The 26,756-nt window shown below is 36.0% G+C and overlaps 1 protein-coding gene across 2 annotated transcripts in view; it reads left to right on the forward strand.

Moving 5' to 3' along the window:
- tp73 (tumor protein p73) overlaps window positions 1-26,756 on the forward strand; it is a 46,231-nt gene that overhangs the window by 16,648 nt on the left and 2,827 nt on the right. The window contains exons 5-13 of one of the 2 annotated variants that reach the window (XM_055168329.2): window positions 15,185-15,371; window positions 17,374-17,489; window positions 19,312-19,421; window positions 20,411-20,553; window positions 20,794-20,882; window positions 20,991-21,115; window positions 23,234-23,382; window positions 23,725-23,857; window positions 26,597-26,690. In XM_055168329.2, the coding sequence (XP_055024304.2) occupies window positions 15,185-15,371; window positions 17,374-17,489; window positions 19,312-19,421; window positions 20,411-20,553; window positions 20,794-20,882; window positions 20,991-21,115; window positions 23,234-23,382; window positions 23,725-23,857; window positions 26,597-26,690 (1,146 nt within the window). Of the gene's footprint in view, window positions 1-15,184; window positions 15,372-17,373; window positions 17,490-19,311; window positions 19,422-20,410; window positions 20,554-20,793; window positions 20,883-20,990; window positions 21,116-23,233; window positions 23,383-23,724; window positions 23,858-26,550; window positions 26,691-26,756 lie in introns of both variants that reach the window. The other variant, XM_055168330.2, reaches the window with a different exon arrangement.

Consider the following 26,756-nt stretch of genomic DNA (forward strand, 5'->3'; position numbering starts at 1 on the left):
TGCTGCATTTTTTTTAACAATGTATGGCTATTTAGATTGTCATCGTTTGGTCACACTCATCAAACTCATCTTGATTTTAAAGGGGCCTGAAATACAATTGATATTGATGCTTAACTATAAAGCAAAGCACTTCTAGGAAATACTATGCCAAGAAAGTCAGTGAAAATGTGTTTTTTATAGTATGAAGACTTCCATACAGTAAGGACTTTGTACAAATCTATAGCATTGATTTTTGTCCTGTTTAACATATTTATGAAAATAGAAAGTTGGAGCTGGACATATAAAAGGGCTTCTCGTGCTTTTTAAATAGCCACAGTAATACCTTTTATGTAGCCTAAGTATAAGATAAATCATTAAAGTTGGTATTGTATAGATGGTTTCAGCAGTAACAACATAAACAAGCGGCTGTCGTGGTCTGCACGTAACTTCCGGTAAACTCCGCTAAGAATAAATAACAACAAAGTTCTTTAAACGTAGTTTATTTATATAACAAGCAAAAAAACAACACGTAGATTACCTAGGAAACCAAAACATTTGTTATTTTCAACGAGGCATTTGTTCAAGAGATCCGTTTAGCAACTAGTCAGACCATTAAAAGTCAGACCACGTGCGTCCGATGAAACGGTAGTAAGTTTGGTATGTTTTCTTAAGTTTGCCAATATTTAGACATACTTGCATAATCGTGTTTTGTCCAATTGTGACTTAAAGGCTCTCTAAGCGAATAATGTACGACGTCACTTCCTGTTGATGTTTGAACTGTTTTCAAACAAACGGAGCGTAGCTAACGCTTCCCTCTCCCGTCCGTGCTTTCATGAACGCGCCCAACCCCCACCCCCAAATCCTTCTTGTCGTTTATTGGCTGGAACACTTTGTTATGTTTTGTTGTGCTAGGTTTGACCACTATGTTGATATTGCCGTTTGTCGAGCCTGAGCTGTCTACAGAGATCGCGTTTTTTTACAGTTTGATCAGCGGACAGGCAGCAAGCAGATAGTGAGGAGATGTTTGCTGTATGTAACAAAAAATGTTTTATGGTCTAAAACGCGTCAATTCGCTTAGAGCGCCTTTAATGGCGTCTTTAAAGGCTTTAATGTCTTTCAATGAGCAGAGATAGAGGTTGACCAATTAATCGGTATCGATAGTTCATTCACTGTAAAAAAAATAATGCAGCATGAAGTTAAAACAACTTGGTTTTGCAAGTCAATTCAACCTAGTAAGTTTTGGCTTAAAAAAGTTGACAGGACGTTAATATTAGTAGTACCTCAAACAAAAATACATGCAGATAAATCCAACCCAAATGTTTAATGTCATGATTATTAACATCTATTTACATTAGCTTATCCATCTGATTACTTTTATCCATGATTTAGCCAGCTAAGCTGCACCTTTTAAGTTAATAATGAAAGAAAGCGAACTATATGCAGCTGCAGCTACATGCTTAACAAATAAAAATCTAATTTCAGATCTTTTTCATCATCACTGCAATACAACTTTTGTTTTTTGATTTGTGTTCAAACATTACAAGACTAAACATATAATAGACATTTATGTAATTTCAATGTTACCAGTGGGAATATTTCACAGATGTATTTACTTCAATACTTATATTATATATATTATATTTAAAATTAATATACTTTTTTTATTATACATTTATTTCATTTAGCACATGTTCATGGTTCAGTACAGTTGTTTTATTGCTTTTTGTTACTGTTTTACTGGTTGTTTTTATCCAGTAGCGGTCGATTAGTCGGTTATCAGCAAGTACGGACCAACCTAGTTATCAGTATCGGTACAATCCACTATCGCTCGACCTCTTTAGTAATAAAGCCTTACTTCTTCACATGGAAGACAAAACTTATATGAAAACCTCCTCAACAGAGGGTAAATGTCCATCACAATAAGACAAGAAGCTGCTTGCCTTGTTACCCTTTTTTGCCCCGGCTTTTATTTTCATTCTGCCACCCACTTTAAAACCATTTACCTGTTTACTTTATCCGTATAAAGAGACCAGGGAAAAGTATCAAGGATCTATCCTCAAATTGAGGGAATTTCCAGGTAAATTACAAAAGCTTGCAAGGATATCTGGGATTAGGATGTTAGCGGTAGGTGACTCATTCTGTGGCAGACTGATGGGTTAACATTCGGTGCTGCAGGGTTTGTGTAGCCTCAGGCTGCTTTGGGAGAGGCATGGAGGCACATTGACTGATCTGCTTGATCCATAGTGAGCTTCTCGCTGCTACCTGAAACATTCCTCTAAGTAAACCTCATAGATTAATTATTGGTGAAAATTGGAGAGAACAACAAAAGCATGGCAGTTTTAAGTATAGTTTAGGAAGTTACATGGAGTTATTCAAATTTATACACTGTAGAAAAGAATATGCTGGATTTACTTAAAAATATAGTGCATCATTTTTACATCCACTTTTTTAAGTAAGTTTTACTTAAAATTTTAAGTAATTGCATAAATTGCATATAATACTTACTTTAAAGAGCCAGTAAGATGACAATTTTAAGCATCCTATCACTGTTTATAAGTCCCGGACAACAGGTTTAAATGCATGCAAGGTTAAAAAACACTGTAATTTTCTCAAAAAATAAATTTAAAATGACCCCATTTCTCAGAGATCCCCAAACGATTCGCGTGAAGCCGTTCAACGACTCAGTCTGCCTAAACTCATTTAAGCATTTATGTAAGCTAACGGAGTCATAGCAAAACCGTAAGTGAGCATGCGTTAGCCACTTGCTAACGTGACTCTCTGACAGTATATTAAGAGTATAAACAACGACATCATTCATCATTAATCCAAGCAATAAAAAAGACGATAGAAACTAACAATTTTACACTCATTTAAGCATTTATGTAAGCTAACCGGGTCATAGCAAAACCGTAAGTGCAGCATAAGCCGCTTGCTATCGTGACTCTGACAGTATAGAGTTTAAACAACGACAAAATTCATCATTAATCCAAGCAATAAAAAGACGATAGAAACTAACAATTTTACACTCATTGTGACGTGGACAAAGTCAAGCAGGAGATTCAATCCATATAACGATTCAGCGATTCAGAGTCGACTCCCTACTTAGAAGCCAATAACTTTATTAATCATGCACTTTTTGGCTCAACTACTTTACACGTTGTTTACATTGATGGACAGCTACATGACACACTGCAATAAAGGTTAGTTTTGATTTTGGATCTGTGTGGCTCTTTAAAAAATGGATGCAAAGTGATGCACTATATTTTTAAGTGAATCTAGCCTTTTTTTTTCAGTGTAGGCCTACTATGAACATAGTCAAGGATGGAGTACATGGCGGTATTAAAATGTGTTAGGCCTACGAATAATGCAATAACTAATACTCTTATTTCAATTTCAAACTATATTTTAGAATCTTGTCAAGAAATTGAGAACATAGAGGTATTTGAAATTATTTCCTTATAGAATGATGTATTAGGTAATATTATAATATACTACTAATAATATAAGATTAGGTAGCGATATCTGTAAAAAGTGAATATTACAAGATCTACTGTGTTAAAGATATAGTTAAATTAAATGCTGAAGGACCACATATTTAAATATTTTAAAAGAATAACAATTGTCACAAAATACAATAGATTTGCAAACAAAAATAAGCAACATAAAATACAAACATGGTGTAACTGACAAATGACTTGCCCAATCACTGATGAGTATACATTTCCCTAACTACCTTTTCTGATTTGACTGACTTGTCTTTGTGCTTTCTTACTTCAGATTTGTTATTTGTTGGACTTTCTTTCCTCAAAAGATGTTTATACACATAATAAAAAGGGAATGGGGACTGGGGATGCTGGGATAGACTCCAATTCACTTGTGACCCTGCAGAAGGCAAGTGGGTTTGGGGAAGGGATAGATGGATGGGGGCTGTCAAATTACAAACAGCAAGATAAGACCAGACAAAGATAAACACTGCTGAAGTATCATAAAAAGTGCCCATATCACTGACAAAAAAATATTCATTCAATTTACAATTTTTTTTTAAGGTAAGTCATTGCAATCAATTTATTTAAGCTATTTTTTTTTTGTTTAAATGTAGCTTAAATAAATCGATTGCAACCACTTACCTCAAAAAAGTGAGTAAATTGAATGAATCATTCTCAAAAGTCAAACAACAAATTGCATTTAAATGCTCTTTAAATAACATCCTTACTTAAAAGACTGTGCTATCATGTCTAATTTGCTGTAATAATTTTTCATCACCATGACCAAAGAGAGTTTTGCTCTGAGGATGCTTGGGTGATGCAGGTTTGAGTCAGATTTGTGTTATTTCCTCCTACAGAATGTTGTCCCCCCCGGATCACAAAACCATAACATAAACAATTTATTATTTATAAGATTGCAAATTCATACAGTTTAAAATAAGCAGCATAATTAAGTACACATTGAGAGGCGTTTATGGCAGGGGCGTAGCCACGAGGGGGCCTGGGTGGGCCTTGGCCCCCTCATTTACATGTTCGCCCCCTCAGATTTCCAATTGCTTAAAATAAAATAAATAAAATAAGAAAATATTGATTTCTTAGTCTGATTGACAGCTGTTTTCAAACTTGATTGGATTAGCTCATGTCAAGTGTTGTTGTGAGTAACTTATGCTGTCATCTTTGTAGGAGAGTTCATTAATATTTGGTGATAATGGCAGCTGGCATGCAAAGTACAATATTACGCTTTTTCAAAAAAGCACGAAAAGATGAGCGAGAAGAAGAAAATGTGCCATCTACATCATTTGAGTCTACTTCATGTTCTGCTAAAACGGTGAAGTAAATATGCTGTTTTAAATGTGTACAGGTGTTAAGCTGTTTTATTTATAGGTGTTAAGCTATATATAGATAGATAGATAGATAGAGAGAGAGAGAGAGAGAGAGAGAGAGAGTTGCGCCCTCAAATTTAAGATGGGACCCCCCAAAAATAAAATTCTAGCTACGCCCCTGGTTTATGGTGATAATCTTTCGACACTATACCGTACAATATGTCCTCTAATATTTTTATACAGCATCAGACATGCTTCATTTAACCACCTTCCATTCTAGGCACGTTTTTTCTCTCTCTTAAAAAGACGTAAAGCACCCTATGAAGTATAAAAAAAATACAATGAGAAAATGTTATGCATTATGCAAAGTTGATATATTTTACAGCAAAGTTTTGTATGAATTACAACATTAAACCGCATGTTTCATTTAGTGATATTTATGACTGTTAATCTGCTTTGTGCCTTAAAAACAGTTAACCACCATAATAACAGTGGTAAAATGGACATCCACATGATAAATACAAGTTTAAAGGGGACATCATGAAAATCTGACTTTTTCCATGTCTTAGTGCCACAATTGGGTCCCCAGTGCTTCTATCAACCTTGAAAATGTGAATAAGAACAACCCAGTAACTTAGTTTGATAAAACATTCTCTGCAAGCATGTGAAAAAATAGCTCATTGAAATTTGGCTCCCCTGGTGATGTCAGAAGGGGAAAATACTGCCCCTTAATCTGCACTATCCAACCACAGCACTGCCATTTAGTGCCGAGATCAGCTCATTTGCATTTTAAAGGACACACCCAAAAAACAGCACATTTTTGCTTATGCCTACAAAGTGACAATTTTAACATGTTATAATAAATGATCCATATGATATTTTGAGCTCAAACTTCACATATGTACTCTGGGGACACCAAAGATTTATTTGACATCTGAAAAAAAGTCTTGTGAAATGTCCCCTTTAAGTGACATTTCCAGATCATTGCCAATACATGCATAGTGTGATAGATGTGTTTGTACTCTTGTGTAGCTCAGTGGTAGAGCATTGCGTTAGCAGTAGGGTTCAAAGCTTGGCAACACACATACATACTGATAAACAATGCATACATTGTAATGCACTGTAATTGGCTTTGGATAAAAGTGTCTGACAAATGCTTAAATGTTTGTATTCAATCGCAAGACTTCATTGGAATGACATTTTGGGGAAACATTGCATTGTTGAAGTATGCCGTAACAACAGACCTGGCAGTCAAAGGCCTGAGACCATGTCTCTGTCCAAGGTTCTGAACCTCTTTCATTTATGCCACCGTGTGTTTTTAAGGCCCTAATTATATCACAGAGTATATCACAAAATTGAGCGCCAGTCAGTCATAACTATTTAAAAGCTCGCTCTCGATTATTACGCACATTATACAGAGTGAATACTGAGCTGTCGTAAGGGATGAAAATGAGTTCTGACACCTCAGCTTTTCCAATAAAGACCCCACCACTTTTTTATTGTTGGCATATAAGCAGGGCAAGTCTGAGCACGTCTTTGCTTCTGGGGTATTTGATGCTGCTCTTGCTAGATTTTACCCTCATAGTCAGTAAACGGGTCTAAACACGCCCCAAAGCCAGCGCATCCTTCCTCCCAAAATCAAACCTATGGGTGCATCTAATGAACAGATTTTTGTTCAAACACACAGGGATATGCTGTATGCAGATTTGGTTAATAGCTATAAGAACTTATTTGGCTCTTTCTGTAGGCCATCATTTGTCTGGTTGACTTCTGCCTAAATTACAATGATCAATAATGTCATTTTTATTGCTATAATATATGATGTGAATGTTTACTCTAAACGTTTTGCTTCAGCGTTGAGTCAATAAAAGATGAGCAACATGTTGGGTTGTAATTTAAGTTAACCTATGCTGGGTTGTTTCAACTCATTGTTGGGTCAAATGTAAACATTTTTTGGGTTCATTTAACCCAGTGGCTGGGTTTGTCCGTTTTTGCCCCAACGCTGGGTTGAAAGTAACCCAGCACTTGAGTGCATGCAGGTGTATACTTCAAGCTTACACTTATTCTAAGTAATATAGGCAGGATTTGTAGTTTTCAGTTAAAAGAACACCTTCCTTATATATTTCCTTGTCAACCTTTACGATTTGCTCAATTTTCATTAAACTAAAACATAAAAAATATTATTTTTTACTTTGTTACAATATGAAAGCAAATGTGTCTTTGGGTTTTTAAGGTGAATATTTTAATGAAACAAGAATTGTTTCAAGAAAAAGGATTGCCCCGCCCTCCCTTTAAAGAATACTTGTTTTCACATGTCAGGAAACTACTATTCCAGCCAACTCTCAAAAAATACATCATGTACCCTGATCTCATGTGAAGCTCTTTCTTAACAGGCTTTGAGTTCGGATGTGAATTTTTTTTTTTAAACTAGACAATCTGAGCAATGCCATCCACACGTATGTTATTGCTGGGTGTGCTCTTACATCAACAATTGTCTCATTTGTTTTAAGTTGGATTTTTAATAGAAACATCTGACCAGGTCAATAAAACGTTCCTCTTGGCCTGACTGATTTGAACAGGGCGTTATCGAAGTGGCATTACTTTGTCTGGTCTTTGTCCTTATTGCATTGCTGTCCCACAGCATATATATATATAAAAAAAAAGAAATGGGTGAAGTGGCCAGTGTGACGCCGGCTGCAATTTCACAAGCGTCAGCATAGGCAGCACATTTGTGAATTTATTGACAGAATTTGCGGGTGGCTGAATTTGTGGGTGGCATGCTGAAACATGTCCATCAGGCTGTCAGACTCATCATTATCACCTAGTCCGCAGAGCTTGCCCAAACGTGCGCCTTTCCTAAGCTAACCTTCCTCTAGCCTATCGTCTTATTCCACCTTATAACACTTATTCCAAGAACAAGTACTACAGAAAATCAAAAAGCTTTATGTGAAACTTATAAAGGTTCTCCGGAGACATCAATCTGTGAAACCTGTTTTAATTCTAATACCAATATTTTTATTATGAATTATTATTAAGCTGCATGTTTCTGTGCACCAACTATAGTCTAAATTCACAGAGAACTTTTCATTATTTAGTTTTTTAGAAAACTAACTCCGCAACGGTATAGTCCCTGAACGATATAATCCCCTATAGTCTGCTGAATTTCTTATTTGACGTTCAGTTCAACCCATAGATGTCTTTGGTAAAGAGCTGGTGTATTGAATCAGGTGTTTCAAATAAAAGATACATACATACAAAGTAAACTGTGCAAGGCTGTGGATCTCCAGCATCGAGGGTTGAGAAACATTGCAGTAACCATAAGAAGGTTCCATGATGAACCTTTTTCCGCCAGCGTTTAAAAAAAAAGTTGCCAGGCGGCGTCAGCGTTTTTTATGATTTTCACAAAAGTTTAATGCCTTCCAGAAATGTTTTTCAAGACTTTTGTTAGAGATCAGATTCAGAACAATGAACAAAACATACACAGTTTTTATTGTTTTTGGATCAGTGGATGCTTTAGTATTTTATAAGTTGGGTGAGAGCGCCACCTAGTGAATAAAAGCAGAAATATGGATTGCCATAGAAACTCATCATTGGCAGGGAAGCATTTTCTCTTAATTGATGATTTAACTCATCAATGGCGGGGAAAGAGTTAAAGGGATAGTTCACCCAAAAATTAATGTCATCATTTACTCACTCCCATGTTGAACACAAAAAAGATATTTTGATAAATGATGATTAGCACACAGTTCACAGGAACCCATTGACTTCCATAACAGGAAAAACAAATACTATGGAAGTCAATGGGTAACGTCAACGGTGTACTTATCATCATTTATGAAAATGCATTATTTTGTGTTTAACAGAATATAAAAACTCATACAGGTTTAGTACAACATGAGGATGAGTACACAATGGGCTAATTTTCATTTTTGGATGAACTATCCTTTTAAAGGTGTAGTTCACCCAAAAATTAAAATTAGCAACATATCCTCCAACCCATTGCTTTGGTCGTTTATCCATTTCACCAAATACGACCAATTTACTAAATTAGCGCCTCTCTCTGTAACTTTATATATTAGGGTATAAAATGCTATTTTGGGGTATAATTTTGCTATGATGACATGTACAGGGATAACATTTTCAATTTAAACCACCAGGATTAATTGCATTTTATTACACATTACACCAGTGGTTTTCAAACTTTTTTAGGAGCGACCCTAATTTTAAAAAATAAAAATTATGCGACCCACACTCTAAATCCCCCCCCCCCCCTCCCCCCTTAGTAGAATGAAGCAGGGCGGTGGCGAAAGCCATCAGAGTGGAGTGAGCCCGGTGAAACGTGCACGCGCGCATCTGTATGTATAACTTACCAAATGAGCAGACCCGACGCCAAACACAAATTCCCGGACGGGCATTTCATTTTTTCAGGGGGCACAAATGAGATCAACCTCACTGCAATTCATAATATCATTAATTATGATAATGGACAAAAAACTAGGAAGAACTGACGTACGCAACGGAGGAGTCGTAAAGATTGGACATAGCCTACTGAAGCAGTCTAAAAACACGTCGCAGGGCTCTCTCAACACTTGTCTGCTTATCAGGGACAAGTAACGTTAGATTAAAACGCCAATAACAATCACCAAAACAGAACACGCTAATGATTCTGCATCCTTTAGTCTCAATGGCAACCGAAAGTGCATAATGTAATAACGCTTAGTTAAACAAATAAGCTCAGCAAACACAAAGTGAGCGAGTGTGTTAACAAAGTGGGTTAAACATAATAAGTTTTTAATAACATGACACAGTTAAGCAGCATCACATCACGGTTGAAAATTTACCGATTTTATATGACAGTTCACTAAACAAGTAATTAATATTTAGTCACTTACATTTTGGACACAATGTTGACTGTTTTTGTTGTTTCAGCAGCGAAAATAGTTCAAAGATAACAGCAGAACCATAACGTGTCAGTCTCACTGTAGTCTCAGCCTCAGACGTCACGCCCACAAACTGTTGGCTGAACGTCTGATGTTTTTCGTACACTTTTCTGGAAACCCTGTGAGAATGTTAAAGTCGTCTTTGATTTGTTGAAATAAACCGGATTTCCAGGAGATATGAGTGTTGCGATTAGTTTCGGTTCCTGAAAAACAAAGCTCTGACGTTCCCTTGAGGAAGAGAATCAGTCGTGTTCACGTGAATAATAAATAATGATCGGTTAACATGGTCAGCTAAACATTGAATTCTCAAAAATATGCAAAGTTCGCGGCATCGACTCTCTAAAAGACGTCCAAGAGTTTTGCTTGAGGCAGTTAGTGGAGTCAAAAAGTTTGGTTCTCCTGAATTGCTTGTATGTGTTAAAAAGTGGAGAGATATGCTTCAAACAGATGTTTACCGGGAGCGTCTCATTGGTGTGGTTGTTGATGAAGTGAACAACGTTGTTATATGGTGAGTAATGTTGTTTATTTAGATGCTATTCGGTTGCATCTGGTTATTTCAATAACTGAATTGTTGCCAGCCGGCTCGTGATTGTGGGGAGTCCGAAACGTGACGCTAGATGAAACAAACTGTGATTGGTTGTTGGACATGTCGGTCAAACAGCTCATGGGCGGGCTTTGTCCAGAAAAAGCAGCGAAAATTGAAGGTCTGGCTACGCGAGACTAGTCTCACTGCAACACTCGTGTCTTAACGGTGGCGCTATGCTTAGCAAACAACTAAACATTTCCGCGCTCACTTTCGACAAACCAATCAAATACATAAAATATATATTTTTTCACATCAGACCAAACACATTTTTATTTTTATTTAGGAGTTTTTATTTCCCCTTGCATCATTTAAAAAATGGCTCTGACCCCGTGCGCAATTTGATCTACTGTCTATGAATTTAATACAGTAAGCTGCGCACGCACATGGGTCATGTGACACAGAGGTGGAGTATTTTTTTATTTTGTGTATTTAAAATATATTTTTACTGTGCTTTTATTCAAGTGTGTTGTAATTATTATAGTTTTTATAATAAAATTGAATAAATTATTTTAGTAACATTTTTTTTTAATCTTTCTGGCGACCCAGTTTTTAATTTCCGCGACCCACCAGAGGGTCGCGACCCAGGGTTTGAAAACCACTGCATTACACTATTCAGGCATTTAGAGCAAATAACGTATCCATTTATTTTGTCACAGTACGAATAACGGAAGAGAACCCAAACGCAGACGTGAATAAAATAAACTGAAGGTTTATTGAAATAACAAACACAAAAACCCACGAGGGGGTAAAACAGGTGATAAACTATGATGAAGTAACACAAAACCGGGAAACAAACACTGGATACAAAAATAACACAGACTCTGATGCTGAGATTCAGGAACACGAAGGACATGAACTAACACACTGAATCTCGACGAACGAACGAGCACACGACAGAGAACGAGAGGGCATTATAAAGACACAACACAAATGGGGAACAGGTGCACATGATTAATTACTCAAGACGAGAGCACATAAGGGAGTAGGTAAAAGTGACAAGACAATGGGAACACGTGACACCAACACATGATGTGACTACACGTGTCCCCACACAAAACACAATGCTGCCATGATCTTGCCCTCTGAAATCAGACCTGAATCTCACACAAAGGTCTGGCAAGACCATGACAGCGACAAGACACTGGGAACACGTGTAAGCCACATACACAATATGACTCCACGTGTCCCCACACAGAACACAGTACTGTCATGGTCTTGCCAACTGAACTCAGACCTGAATCTAGCACCAAGGTCTGGCAAGACCATGACATATTTATTATATGATATAAACACAGCATACAAAACAGTCACAACTTTTTAAAAATGTACTTAAAATAAGTGTGCAGAGGTCAAACGATCGATTTATATGAAGAAAAGATGCAAAAGTGATCTGCTGTAAATATCAGATCCGGTGTACAATGATTCAGAAACTGCCGCGATGATATGTCATCTATGAATGTGAAAAGGCATTGGCTTTCGTGTGTCTCGTGACCGATTGCATCATTACGTTAGCAAAGAATGTTAAGCACTATTGGCCCTTGTGACAGACTACGTCATGCTGGTTTATGTTTGAATGAGATCTGACTGTGCGGTTTGATAACAGAGGTCTTCATCATATAAAGTTATCGTATGGCTTCAGTTCGTAAGATTTGCAACGCGAATGGTTTGTAATGCTTTTATACTGTTTTTTGCAATAAATACCTGTGACTGTACTTTTACTTGCGTGTTGTGTTTTATATGGTTTAGAAGTATTTGGCTTTATTCATACCCTAAACTTTAGGGTAAGGGTGAGGGTGGGGTTAGATGCTCCAAAATATCTTTAAAACCATAAATGTTTATGAAATTGTTATCTGATGTATAAGGCAAAAAACTTAAAAGGTGCTTGCACAAACGACTGGTGAGGTCGTTATTTTCTGTCTCAAAATTAGCCCACTGTTACTCATATTAATGTCATCCTAGGTTAGGCTTTATTCTTTCGATATTTTTTCAGACGAAACAAATTTAGGATTATAGCGTAACTAAACCCCTGGTCAGAGCCTGACTCCACCCACTGGCAATATTTAAAAAATGCAAGAAAAGTGGGCAGATCCCAACGGAGATAGAGGGGACGAACTAAGCTCGTAACAAGCATGTGGTGAGATCGTAACAAGGGCGTGGTGAGCTTGAACCTGCTTACGTCACGAGTTACTTTTTGGACCCAACATCCAATAGGAAAATTCAACTGCAGTAGCCACCGTTCAACCTGAAGAGGGCAGCACACGTTTTTACACCATATATTGTAGTATTGAAACACTTTATATCCAAATGTCAAAAAACTTACTAAAATCAATGAACAGCACTAATAAAGCATCATTCTTACAGATCATTAACTTAAAAAAGTTGCTTAAGGGTTTAGTTACTCTTTAAATAAAATAATATCTTGCATCAGCCTTGTAATGTCACTGCATAGAGGCCGCGTATTTAAAACCCATCAGAAAAAGAAATCCATATAACTCTGGTGAGTGAATAAATGTCTTCTGAAGTGAAACAATACATTTATGAGAGAAAACAATATATATTTCAAGCGTATTTATAGATTGATAAGTTGCATTTAAATGTAAACAACATTCACTGTAAAAAATGTAAAGTTGGATCAACTTAAATTGGTAGCACCTAAAAATGTAACTTAAAATGAACTTGAAATTTTCACTAAAAGTATTTTTCACTAGTTGAAAAAAACTAGGTGTTACCAATTGAAGCAATTCACTTTTTACAGTACTGTAATTTGTGTATAATTTAAAAAGGCAACTGGCCGGCTCCACGTTGGTACATAAAACAATCATTTGTTCTCGTGATTAGTCATCATATGCGTTGTGATGAAACACGCAGCCCTATACAATATCAAATATATCTTTAATGTGAGTCATTTATGGACTAATTTTCATTTTGTGGGTATATCTGTTCTTTTAAAAACATCAAAGAATCATTATTTTCAGCAGCATTTTTCATTGAACTCTTTCTGGTTCCCTTTAATGCACTGTCAACATTTATCTTTGATACTTGGCAGACTCTTATTTAAAGCAACTACACTGTTGCTCAATTGGTTGTTAGCACCGCAAAGGCCATGGGATCAGTTCCCATGGGTCACACATACTAATAAAACATTTAAAGCTTAAATGCCCTTTTAGGGGCTGTCCACACGGAGACGCGTATCACCGTATACGTATAAATTTGTTATCGTATTGGCGTTTCATCCACACGGATCCGGCGTTTTGGGAGACTGAATCCGCTATTTTTTGAAACCGGGTCCTAAAGTGGATAAATCTGAAACCGACACCCTTGCGGTTTCGTCTGTACAGCCAATCCGTATATTTTGTGAAGCGAAAACGTCATCACGTCACGTGTCGGAAGCGTCACACGTAACAGCAACAACAATAATGGCGGACTACGTGATTGTGTTCGTGCTACAGAAGCTACTAAAGCCTACTAGCTTTATTACAGCAAAATCTATTACTTCTATGCAATTGTGGTGACCAACAAGCGATAATGGACAACACCATACGTTGGTTATGCGCATGCTCAAAGTCTTCTTCTCCGTGTATAGTGTATATCTGTGGCAGAATTACAGCGCCCCATACTGGTCCGGCATATATACTACGCTTTCCGTCGGTTTCGTGTTTACGGATAATTTTTTTAGAGCAAGGAAAAAAATTATCGGATAGGGAATGCACCGGCTTCGTGTCGCCGGTGTCACTTTGGTTGAAAGCATCTGCCAAAAGCATAAATAAATGTTATAGTGCATTTAAAACTTGAACTAGGAGACAAACCCATGATGACCTGTCCTGTGCCAGTACCTGTCCTGTGCCAGTTAATTTTTTTTACAATTATCAAACACGTTGATAATGGATATCATTTAGATGTATTATGGATATATAGGGTTCAGTGTAAAACAATGGTGAGATATTGTGAATAAGTTTGTTAGACGGGCGTGTTGAGACAACTTCTTGTGCTTATCCATCTATACCCAATGATTTATGTGTCTCTATCCAACAGTCCTACAGTATTTGCACATGTGCATGCGTGTAAAAGAGCATGTTGATGTTTTTTTCTTAATCTCTAACATAATCTCGCAGTGTGGGAGAAAGTGTGGGAGAAATTTTTAACCAAAAATATTAAGTTAAATAAACAAACTTCCATGCCATGTTTACTGCAAATCTACTAATCTTACATTTATTTATTCTGTATGAGGCATTAAAATCTAATGATAATCTTTAGGCCATAATAGACTAAATTGTACCAAAAAAAGTTTTATTTTATAAATGTAATTGTTTTTCTAAATTTTTAATAATCTGTACTATAAGTTAGTTATTATGTTTCTAAAAAAAAAAGTTAATGCTTGTGGATCAGTTGTCATTTGTAGCCCACTTTTAAGCTATTGTTTAATTTACATTTCATGAGCAAAAACAAAACATTTATGAAGTGCAAATCAGTGGCAAACAGTGTTAATGATATTTATTCAGTTGCTGCACCTGGTGTATGATCTCTCTTTCATCAAATCTGAATCACATTGATACAAGTCCACACAAAGCAGGCTTGCACATTTGGTGTTTTAGAGGGAATATTTGGGATGTTTTTATGGTTTTAGACAAGCTCTGACTTGTGCTATGTGCGCGCGCGCGCGCGTGTGTGTGTGTGTGTGTGTGTGTGCGCGCGTGTGCGTGTGTAAGAGTTTAATGGAGAAAGTCTCATCCAATGATGAACTTGACTACATGGATCTGGTTGCTGCTGTTAAAGATTCACATCCGTTCTTTTCTGTTGTAGCAATGCTTTCAAATGTTCATATACAATATATCCATCATGAGTTAAAGGTTTTCTCTCTGTTTTTTTCTGCAGTACTCGCCATTGCTAAAGAAACTGTACTGTCAGATCGCCAAGACCTGTCCGATTCAGATCAAACTGGCTGCCAACCCTCCCAATGGCAGCGTGATACGAGCCATGCCCATATACAAGAAGGCCGAACATGTCACAGAAGTGGTCAAGCGCTGCCCTAACCATGAACTCGGAAGGGAGTTTAATGAAAGTACATAAAATTCATTCACTTTTTTTCATTTTAAATCTTATATACCATACAGTCCTCCTCAGAACTTTCTTTTTTTTTTAAATAATAAAATCATTGAAAAATGTGGTAGAACTAAAAATCAAATAAATGTTTAGCTCTCATACACGACGTTGGTCACAGTTATCGCCCCCCGGTCAACAGATCCTATAATGCCTGATGAGGCTGGAGAATACACAGCAACTGATCTCTCCACATCCTTTAAATTTTGTTCACTAATTTTGAACGCCACTCATTTTCTGTCAGGCTTCAGGTTAGAGGACAGACATGGCCCACAAGTCAGGTTTAGATTTTTTATTCTGTGTGCACCAAACCCATATTGTGTTTGCTTTTAATTTTGTAAAGATATTCAGAACAATATTTAACTATATTCTTCCCATTGTAATGGATGATTGAGGTAATTTTGTGTCTTCATATTTAGGCTGGACACTTTCATGATTTAGCAACCCCTTTGCATGAAGTGCGTATAAATAGCACATAGTGTGAAAACTCGTGCAATACATATATGCAAAATTCCACTTTTGCGTACATATGATACACCAGTCCTTCCCGTTCACTTAATACTGAGCATCTTTTCATTTCGTTTTATGGATTCGTTTTTTCTTCAAATTGTTGCTTGGGTTTGGGGTTAGATTTGAGATTTGCTTTAGGGTGTCATTTTATTTAACAAAATGTTGTACTCAAGTGACAATGGTATAAAAAGAGGGTAACACTTGAAGGGGTGTTCATAAGCCTGACATAACACCTTCATAATCATGACATGACACGTGTCATTAAAATGAAGAAGATTTTATGCACATTTATGACAACTGTCATTAAGTGTCATTTGTTCAATTACGCAATTTTTAATGCAATGATGACATTGTTTGAGATGTTTTTGTTATGACATTACCAAGACAACATAACTGACCACTTTTTTTTTACAAATGATACAAATTGACTCTGTCAAATAGTTTTATAACAGCATCATAAATATTCTTCAGTTTATAATGTTTTTTTAAGTTTCCACCAGGTGTTAGAGAAATAAAATCAATCATCCAATAATAATAATAATAATAATTAAAATTGATAAAATTATATTTTATATTTAAATGAAAACAGTAAAATAATGGCTTAAGCCAAGTTGCACTGGGTCCATATCGCTGCAAAAACAGTTAATTACATTAACAAAATATTAAATTAATTACATTTTTTGTCAGAAAATTTCAGAACTTTCTGTGTGAGGAAAGTATAATCCTTGCATTTTGTAAAGGAATTTAAAATTAATTCGAACATAGTTTTAACACTTATTGAGATTACAATGACAATTTCAATTTGTATCACTGTAGTTGAGGTCAAGAAAAATATTCATAATGTTGTTATAAAACTATTTGACAGAGTATTATCACTTAATGACATTTAAATGACAGTTTAAGCTAATGTTAACCCATAAGTTTGATAATTATTCTGCTATGTCATGTTTATGACAGATTTATGACAACTTATGATGTATTGGTTTATGTCAAGTTGTCATAACAAAGACATTTCAAACGATGTCGTCTTTGCTTAAAAAATGACATAATTCAACAAATGACAATGACAGTTGTCATACATAAAATCTCCTTTATGTTTATGTCATGTCACGATTATGAAGGTGTCGTATCAGTCTTATAAACACCCATTCAAGTATTATGTGAACGTGAAGGACTGACGTATCATATGCTTGCAAACTTGTTCCGAGATTTTTTACTCACAATCATTTCTGTGGGTGCTAATTGTGGCCAATATGTATTAGAATATAATGTGTATATTTCATAGTGAGATTTTCCCCATAATGTTCCTTGTCATTTTGTACTAAATTTGGGTTAAAACTGTATATTTAAAAGCTGTAGATTTAAAGTCCCAGCAGCAGAAAGCACATGAAATACAAATGAGAAATATTTGTATTTTCTTTCCTCTTCTAATTGAACAGCTTTATTTTTTCCAGGTCAAACAGCTCCCGCAAGTCACTTGATACGAGTGGAGGGCAATAATTTGTGTCAGTATGTAGATGACCCTGTGACAGGTCGACAGAGCGTTCTCGTGCCATATGAAGCTCCTCAGGTTAGTTCTGGTCTTCTCATACTGCACTGACCTCATTTATTTGATTTCAAACCAAGCAATGATCATTCATTTCAGGATGCTAAACGTGTTCTGACTGGATAAAAATAGCCCAGGGATTATTCTCAGCAGGAATATCTATAGTTATCGAAATCACGTGTTTGACACACTTCAGTTCGGTTTTAATGTGAAGTTGTTGGCGCCACCTAAAGGCACCTGAAGTTTCAGTCTTGGAGGCAGGGGTGTCATATGCACCAATTTTTTAAGGGGGCACAACAGTGTGCACAGTTCACAGAAATGTGTGCATAAACAGACATCAAACGAAATATTATAGAGCTTTCAGTCATTTACATGGCACTTACACTTCTAACAATCTGAACACAGCTGCTTTCATGCAAAAACCTACAAAATAAAAGTGTTGACTAACTTTTATATAAAATACTATTTAATCGGAATAATGACATATTAGTATCATATTTACATCTGATACGGCATGTTTTGTTTATTTACGTTTTTTTTAATGACTTGTTTAATTGTGTCATTAATGCATTTTGCACAACAACTGCATTATCCTATGCAATTTTAAATCCATAAAGTAGATAAACAACGAAAATGACATAAGCTATAGCCACGTGATTGATTTTCATGTTCAATAATGATTTTTAAAAATGTTTAGATAAAATTATTAGAGGAACGGATTTTACCTCATATGTGAGCATGTGCGATTCCGCGCCCCGGTGGCCTGACCGCAGTCGAACTTTGGCGTTGTACCAAGAAGATGAATCTAGAAATCTCTACTACTATTACGTCGAGACGGTCACATTTAAAACCATACATTTTCTACACAGAGGAGGTTAACTGCATATTACCGTACTGGGGTTTGGAAATGTTGTGAGCGTTTCTTTATACGTTTAAATTCCTCAGATAGCAAAATGCAGCAGTAACAGCAAAGCTCGTGAACGCGCTTAGACGCTAATGACGTGACTGCAGCGCCTGCTGCCCGCAAGAATAAAATAATGTAACACGATCAAAACACTATCAAAACGGTAAAAATCTCTGAAAAGTGACAAGGATGCAGCACAGAATTGATAATATTGTGCATATTAAACAGATTAAAGGACAAATAACACATTAATGGACGCTTCTTTGATTTTGAAGTTCCATGCAAAATCCATTTGGCTAAAAATGCCTCTGGTTGGAGGAATGGTGTCTGCAGGTTCATATAGTGTTACACCTGATTCATACATTAAAGAATGAAGTGGATTTTGTAATGCAATTACTAAAATTTCATTAATAAAATATATATTTTCAACCGATGACATAAATAACATGATCAAAGGTAATACATGTCATATATACAAATGTGTTGGGTATTAAATCCATAAGTATTGGGACAGTAAAGACAAAATGTCCCTGTTTGCAGCGGAGACAAAATATTGTGAGATCAATATGGGGCAAAAGTATAGAATGTAACATTTTACTAACATTATATTATGTTTCAATACATACAAAGTACAACAATGTTTCATCCTGACGTGGGCTATGTCTGTCTCCACTCAGATTGCAGGAGCAATAGATCAAACTTCGCTGCTTTTCATGTGTAAACAACTAATGCATTCATCACTTAACACTTGTAAGCCAATGGTCTTAATATGCTCACATAGAAGAACATAAATAAATAAAATGTGACATTCTGTACTTTTGTCTCACATTCACCTTCAAACCACAGCAAATTCCTTTATTGTCTCAATTCTTATGGAGGGCACTTGCAAAATTGCAAACTTCATAATCATTGCTCTCTCTCTTTATCTCTATGTTTCTGAAGGTGGGCACTGAGTTCACAACCATTCTGTATAATTTCATGTGCAACAGCAGTTGTGTTGGTGGAATGAATCGCAGGCCTATCCTCATCATCATCACGCTGGAGACACGAGAGTGAGTGATGGAGATTTACTCGTATGACACATCAAATTTCATTTCATTTCAAAATGTAGGTCAACTGGTAGAGCTTGTTGAAAGCAGTGCTAAGGTCATGGGTATTAGTGGCGGCCGGTGACTTCTCTTCCAAGGGACGGGAAATTCAAAATATGCATTCGGTTTGACATGTGTGTAGCTCGTATGGCTGGGTATTGGCAAGGGCTTTGCGATACGATACGTATCGCAATACATGGGCCATGATACGATGTGTCGCCATACGATACAATACGCTGCATGCTGCGATACATTGCAATGCTTTGTCTTTTTTATCAAATTTAAAAAAAAATAGAGCTGTTTTTTTTACCTTTTTTTTAAAGCCAAAGTGTAAAAGTGTTTTAAAGCAAAAAAAATTCTGCCATTTTTTCACTCCCGCTAACTTCTGAGACATTGGCCATATATGACAGACCACTGGACAGCGACAACCACAGCAGTGGCGGAGAAAGTTGTTTGACGCACACAGAGGGATTTTTTTTTAAATACCGATAGTAGAGATTGAAATATCGATACACTATCGTGGAAAATTATCACGGTAGTTAGCTGTATCGATATTTTTGCACAACCCTAGTCGCTTGTCATGTCAAAATATGTATTTTTTGCGTCATGTGGACCTATGTGCATCATGCGTCATGTCAAAATACGTACCTGCTGCACAGGTGTCGAAAGGGTTTATGATAAAAGATATAACGTTCAGAAAAAACTCGCAAGACATTCACTTAACACTGAACCCTGATTACATATGAGATAAAGTAAGTATCTGGCAAACACAATCGTCTATTTCATCATAAACCTCTTTGAAGCGTCTGGGGCAGGCATGCATTTTGACATGACGTGTGATGAACATGATGCGCCAAACACATATTTTGACATGACGAGCCACACAAATGGGATAAAATGACGAGCTTCCCATAGTTATATTTTAAGTTAAACTTTAGCATCTTTCTTCACAGCGGACAGGTCCTGGGTAGGCGTTCGTTTGAGGGACGGATCTGTGCGTGTCCTGGCCGAGATCGCAAAGCAGACGAGGATCATTTCAGAGAACAACAGGCTTTAAATGACAGTGTGGCCAAAAATGGAAATGCCTGCAAACGAAGTGAGCAATAAAGAGAACTTTATTATTAAGATTTTAATGTTGGAGTTTAAGTGAAATCTACTTTTTATTGGAGAAACCTTCTGTTCCTTATATTTAAGTCTGAATGAAAAATCTTGAAATATTTGACATCCTAACCATTGAATTTTTACATGTTCTCTTTAAGCCGTTTCATGGGTTTAACGGGCCTATGTGTGTGTGTCTCTTCACATTTAACTTGAGTCTCTGTTCCTGACTTTATAGATTTCAAACAGACTCCAGCCAATATGACAGGACCTCCCATCAACATAAAGAAAAGACGACACGGAGAAGAGGAGATGTTTTACATACCAGTGAGTGTAGAAACGGGCACTTTTAATATGGGGTGTTTGGGACTGGATTTGGAGGCTCTTGCTACATTATTATATATATTATTCTTATAATCTTGGACTGTTGTGAAGGTGCGTGGCCGGGAAAACTTTGACATCCTGATGAAGATAAAAGACAGTTTGGAACTTGTGGAGTTTGTACCACAGCAGTTAGTGGACTCCTACAGACAACAACAACAACAGATCCTACAGAGACAGTAAGTGTTCATTTACTGTATGCCCAAAACACATTTAATACATATACAAAAACTAATTATAAATAAAAAATAAAACGTCATTCCCTGACGAATACTCCATAAATATACTGTATGTAAAGTCCACTTTAAATACATTTTCCAGTTTTTATAAACTTTGTGCATCATAATTTAAATGAAATTTCCAACATGACCTCATGGAAAGTTGTGTTATATAGTCGTGAAAAATTGTATTAATTTATTCGTGTCCATGGCATGAAATTCAGCTTTTTTTCGTGCCTTGAGCACGAATGTCTTTTTCGTGTCACTCACATTAATTTCTATAAATAGTTTTTCGTCTCCATGGCATGACTTTTTTGTTTCATTTTATGTATTATTTTCTCATTATTTTCCTATTTTTGAATAATTGTCGCTTGGGGTTAAGGTTAGATTTGGGATTTGCATTAGGATGTACTTTTATGTATTGGTTTTCTTCCGCTTTTAAAACAATTCTCGCCTGGAGTTGGGGTTTGGGTTCGGATGTCTAAAAATGTAACAGAAAGTGATTCTAATCCTAACCCCAAGCGACAATGGTAAGAAAATATGAAAAAACAATGAGAAAACAATACAGAAAATGAAACGAAAAAGAAAGCCGTGCACGGGTGACATGGACACGAATAAATTAATCACATTTTTCGTGACTATAACACAACTTTCCGTGAGATAACACTTTCCACCTTTTATGAAACAATTCAACACTTTTTTAAGCTTCCTTTAAGACGTCTATATGTAAATGAACACTTTTCTGATTGGCCGGCTTTATTACATGTGAAATGAGCAATGATGTTCCACCAAGCAGGTTTTGAATAATTTAGGAAGTTATATGTTTATGTGCTAGTACAGTGGTTCCCAAAATTTTTCAGCGTGTGGCCCCCTTTGTGTACGGTGCATTCCTTCGTGGCCCCCAAAGAAAATTTGTGACAAAAAAACTGTTCTAAAACTCAACATTTTAATAAAAAAACATTAAATTATACAAAAAAGTAGTGCTTTTGGTTAGTGGCCTTTTTTTTTTAGGTTTAATTACACAGAATTCATGATAAATTAATGTATTTCATAAAATGTCATAAAACTGGGGCCCCCCTGGCACCATCTCGCGGCCCCCAGTTTGAAAACCACTGTGCTAGTGGTTGTGATGTCAATGTCATAAGTTTCCATGATCATTTTTGAGGTGCCGTTTTTGCAGTTTAGTTTCCTCATTAGTAAGGAAAGAAACATTAAATATTAATTTGAAATCTTTTATTTGCTAATTTTTAACGAATGCAGACCTTCCACAAGGAAAACCAGTTTACTTTCAAAGGACACGAATACCCTATTTGGTTTAATCATTTGTAAATATAATGTCATATCATATATGTTATTAAAAGACATATTTATATACATTTTTGTGTAATATTAAACTGTACCAGTCAAAATGATTTATAGCATCTGGGAGACATGTTTTAGTTTTGAGCGGTTGTTATCTGGGAATAACAAACCTGCAAATGTCGCAACTGGCCAATCAGAATCAAGCATTTCAACGAGCCGTGTAATAAGTTGTGTTATGTGACGTACACACCAAACGTGAATTCTACGATTTGCGCAAGTAGATAACGTACAAATCAACACAAAGAAGCGAATAGATGCAAACTCACGAGGGGCGAAAAACGCACTATTCGCCTCAAACACGTCTTTGCACAAGTTGAAAATATTCAACTCAAGCTAAAAATATGCATGAAATCGCGCGAGTAATCTAAAGTCAGGAACGTGATGCTTGGGTTTGAATGATTTAACTGTGAAATTTTACTGTGAAAATGACCCCTTTAGGATTGGAAAGTGATTTGATCAAACCAATGGTACTTGTTTGATTAGATTAGTTTGATAAGAATGATTAGAAAGCCACTTTTGTGCCAATACTCTCTTATAAGATACTGCCATGTATTGAATCTACCAAGTGTATTCATTCAATCATCTCAAAGAAAAAAGTTATTTCAACATGAGGGAAAGTAAATGATGACAGTATAAGGACTATTCCTTTAAATCCCTTAATTTTAAGCTCTTTATTTAGGCCATACATTGATTTTATTTGGCTCATGTGATTCACAGGGGTCATGTTTCATCTCCATCACACTATGGCTCCATCAATAACATGAATAAGATTCATGGGCCCATCAACAAGCTTCCCTCGGTCAACCAGCTTGTAACACAGCAGACCCAGCAGAACGCAGGGCCCTCTGGAGCCATGTCACATATGGGTACGTTTATCCACGTATACATCGATCATATAGTGTAAAATGTTTGATTGAGTTTGATGCATATGTGTAAATCTCCATCAAAATGTCTTCAATGAGAAATGTACAATAAATGTCATTATTTATGAATAAATTGTCCTTTAAAAGCATGGTGCTTCAAAGTCTGTTGACACTGAAATACTTTTAATGTCCATAAAACCATTTATAAATTATTTTCAATATCTTATCTTAAAAGAAATAATCAAATATGTTTTATTTCAGGGGAAATAGATTTACTTGCTGATCTTAGTGAAATGATTTGCTGAAACAACAGTAAAATGAGAGGCCGTCTGTGTTCCCTTACAGGTACGAACATGTTGGGTGGACATCACATGCAGTCTAATGGTGATGTGAATGGAGGTCACCCATCACAGTCTATAGTGTCCACCTCTCACTGTACCCCTCCCCCACCTTACAACCCCGACCCAAGTCTCGTCAGGTACTTCACCCTGCAGTAGCACCTACTGTACCTCTCTCTCTCTCTCTTTCTCTCTCTCTTTTACAAACACACACTCATACTGTACATACAGACTGTATATGATGTATAGCTTGACTTTTAACAATGCTGAAGATTTAAATAGCTGTTAATATGAACTTTTTTACTACTGAAGTTTTCATTTTAGTGTAAATAAAATGAGGCAAATGATACACATGATGTCTTTTATCGCAGTGGTCTTTTTTTCAATTGAATTATTCAATTATGCCTCTTCAGTCAGAGTCAGGGAATTGTACTGATGCTTTGCTCACATGATTTTTATGATAATGAAGAGTTGAAAAGAGGCGTTTGGCTGCCTAATCCATATTTAAACACACAAACTGCCGGTCAGAGAAGACCTTTCAACTGTAAATGATGTGCATTCTTAAAACTCTTTATTATTCATTAAAAAATTCGCAAATATACTTTCTTTTAACTCTTTCCCCGTCAGTGTTTTATAAAAAAAAACTAACAAACAGCAGAAAAAGTTCATGCCTTCCAGAAAATGTTCTTCTTTAAAGGTGCAGTGTGTAAATTTTAACGCATCTAGTGGTGAGGTTGCGAATTGCAACCAACGGCTCAGTCCACTGCTCACCCCTTCTTTTGAAACGGATAAAGAAGCTTTGGTACCCGCCACTGGAAAAACATGTAATTGAAGGAGACAACTTAGTAAAAAAAAGTTTGTCCGTTAAGGACTTCTGTAGAAACATGGCGGCACAAAATGGCGACTTCCAGATAAGGGGACCCTCTGTGTATGTAGATAAAAACGTCTCATTCTAAGGTAATAAAAACATAACGGTTCATTATAAAAAGGTCTTTATACACCCCTGATAATATAGTTTTGTGTATTATTTTGCATTTCTGTCAAGAGAGCTTTCTAAAAATTACACACTGCACCTTTAAATATATAAACATACAATATATCAAATGAAAGAACAGACCCTCTGCTTTCAAACAAATAAAACATAAAACTTTCATTCTATCTTTATTTGTTCTCTTTTTACCACCTCTCAAATATGGGTGGGTTTCTTTAAAACACACATGAAGTTTTTACTGTTTTTGGATCAGTGGATGCTTCAGTGTTTTATAAGTTGTGTAAGAGCGCCACCTAGTGGATATTAGCGGAAATATGGATTGCCGTAAAAACTCGTCATTGGCATGAAAGCGTTTTCTCTTAATTAATTAAGATAACTCGTCATTGGCGGGGAAAGAGTTAATGATCTTAAATGACCTAATTTAGTAAACTGCAACTGCGGTGCCTTTCCATGTTTACTCCATTGATTAACCTCCAAATTATTTGTTATTTGATCCAAATCTTATTTATTGGTAACAGTGATTTCAACCTAATGTAATGTGTCATCATCATCCATAAACTCCATGATTACTAATTTAGTAATTAAATTGTTCCATGTGTGTTTACTCTCAATGTATCACATTCAAATTGAAAAGTAGAGTCTATATTTATAATAAAAAATACAAAAATTTTGCAGAATAGGGATGCACCGAATATTCGGCCACTGAAAATCCGAAAAGACTTTTATCACAGAAACAATACGGCTGAAATGTTGTGATGAAACAAACATTTGTTTATGTCTTAGTTTATGTATAGATTACAGCCAGAAACCAGTTTGTGCTTATTTGTCCTTAAAGAGACAGTAACCTCAATTAACCTACTTAAGTCTGTGTCATTAATGTTAATTAAAAAAATCACTTCTGCAGCCCTAAAAAATAATAATTATATTTAATTCATACAATAAAGACAGTGTTAGGATTCATTTGATTCTATTTCTGTACCTAATGCAAATTTCAGACCTTACTTAATATGCAACTTTTTCTTTTTTATAAATGTTCGTAATTTCTTAATTTGTTATTAGATTTTCCCACCTCTTTTTTGCTGATCTGAAAAAGAATCTCATCCGTGCCTCAAAAACCGTAATGTGATCTAAACCGTGAGTTTTGTGATCCGTCACACCTCTAGTAAAGTTAGTACACAGTGATAGCCATAAACGCAATGGTATTAATAATTGGCATAATAATTTCTTTCGGTGTTTCGGTTATCGGCCTTGGTTTCCTTTTTTTCGGTTCGGCCAAGAATTTTAATTTCGGTGCATCCCTAGTGCAGAATCCAACAATAATAATCCAACACAAAATTAAAAGAGGGGACACACACGTCTGCTATAATGTGAAATTAAAAGTGATTGACATTTTGTGCAAAAACTTTAAAGCAACAGTACACCACACAGTCACATTTCTGGAAGTTTTGTATGTCCTCCAGTTGACAACTCTACTTTCAAAATGATTTTGTCTGATGAATGTATTTGCTACATTTTCTACCTATTTTTATTGTATTAAGCAAATCATGATTTATTTATAATAAAAGAATTAATGGAATGAAAAAGTTGTTATGCATCATTGATATAATTGCATGTTTTTAATAGAATTTTTTATATAAACACTATTGCATGCATTGGACTGCACTTATAGCATTGTTGTTTAAGTGAAGAGACTTCTTTACATTACTCTGAAGTATTTTGTTATCCAAAACCATTAGTACAATCCATCGGTAGATGATAATCTTTTAAAATAACTCTTGTAAAATGCAAATGCCGTGGTGCTTTGCTTGTTATGTTCTCCATGGGTGAATATGTAATTCACAGGACGCAGCCCCATGGTCTCAGTGGGATTCCTTTTCTCTCTGAACAGTTTCTTAACCAGCCTGGGCTGCCAAAACTGTATCGACTACTTCACGTCGCAGGGACTCCAGAGTGTTTACCACCTTCAGACTCTTACCATGGAGGTAAGCTAGTAGTTTAGTCCACTATAGGCAGCTGAACTGCATAAAAAGAAATCAAAGAAGTGAAAG

This window comes from Misgurnus anguillicaudatus, chromosome 5 (genome assembly GCF_027580225.2).
Source record: "Misgurnus anguillicaudatus chromosome 5, ASM2758022v2, whole genome shotgun sequence".
NCBI classification, from domain to species: domain Eukaryota; kingdom Metazoa; phylum Chordata; class Actinopteri; order Cypriniformes; family Cobitidae; genus Misgurnus; species Misgurnus anguillicaudatus.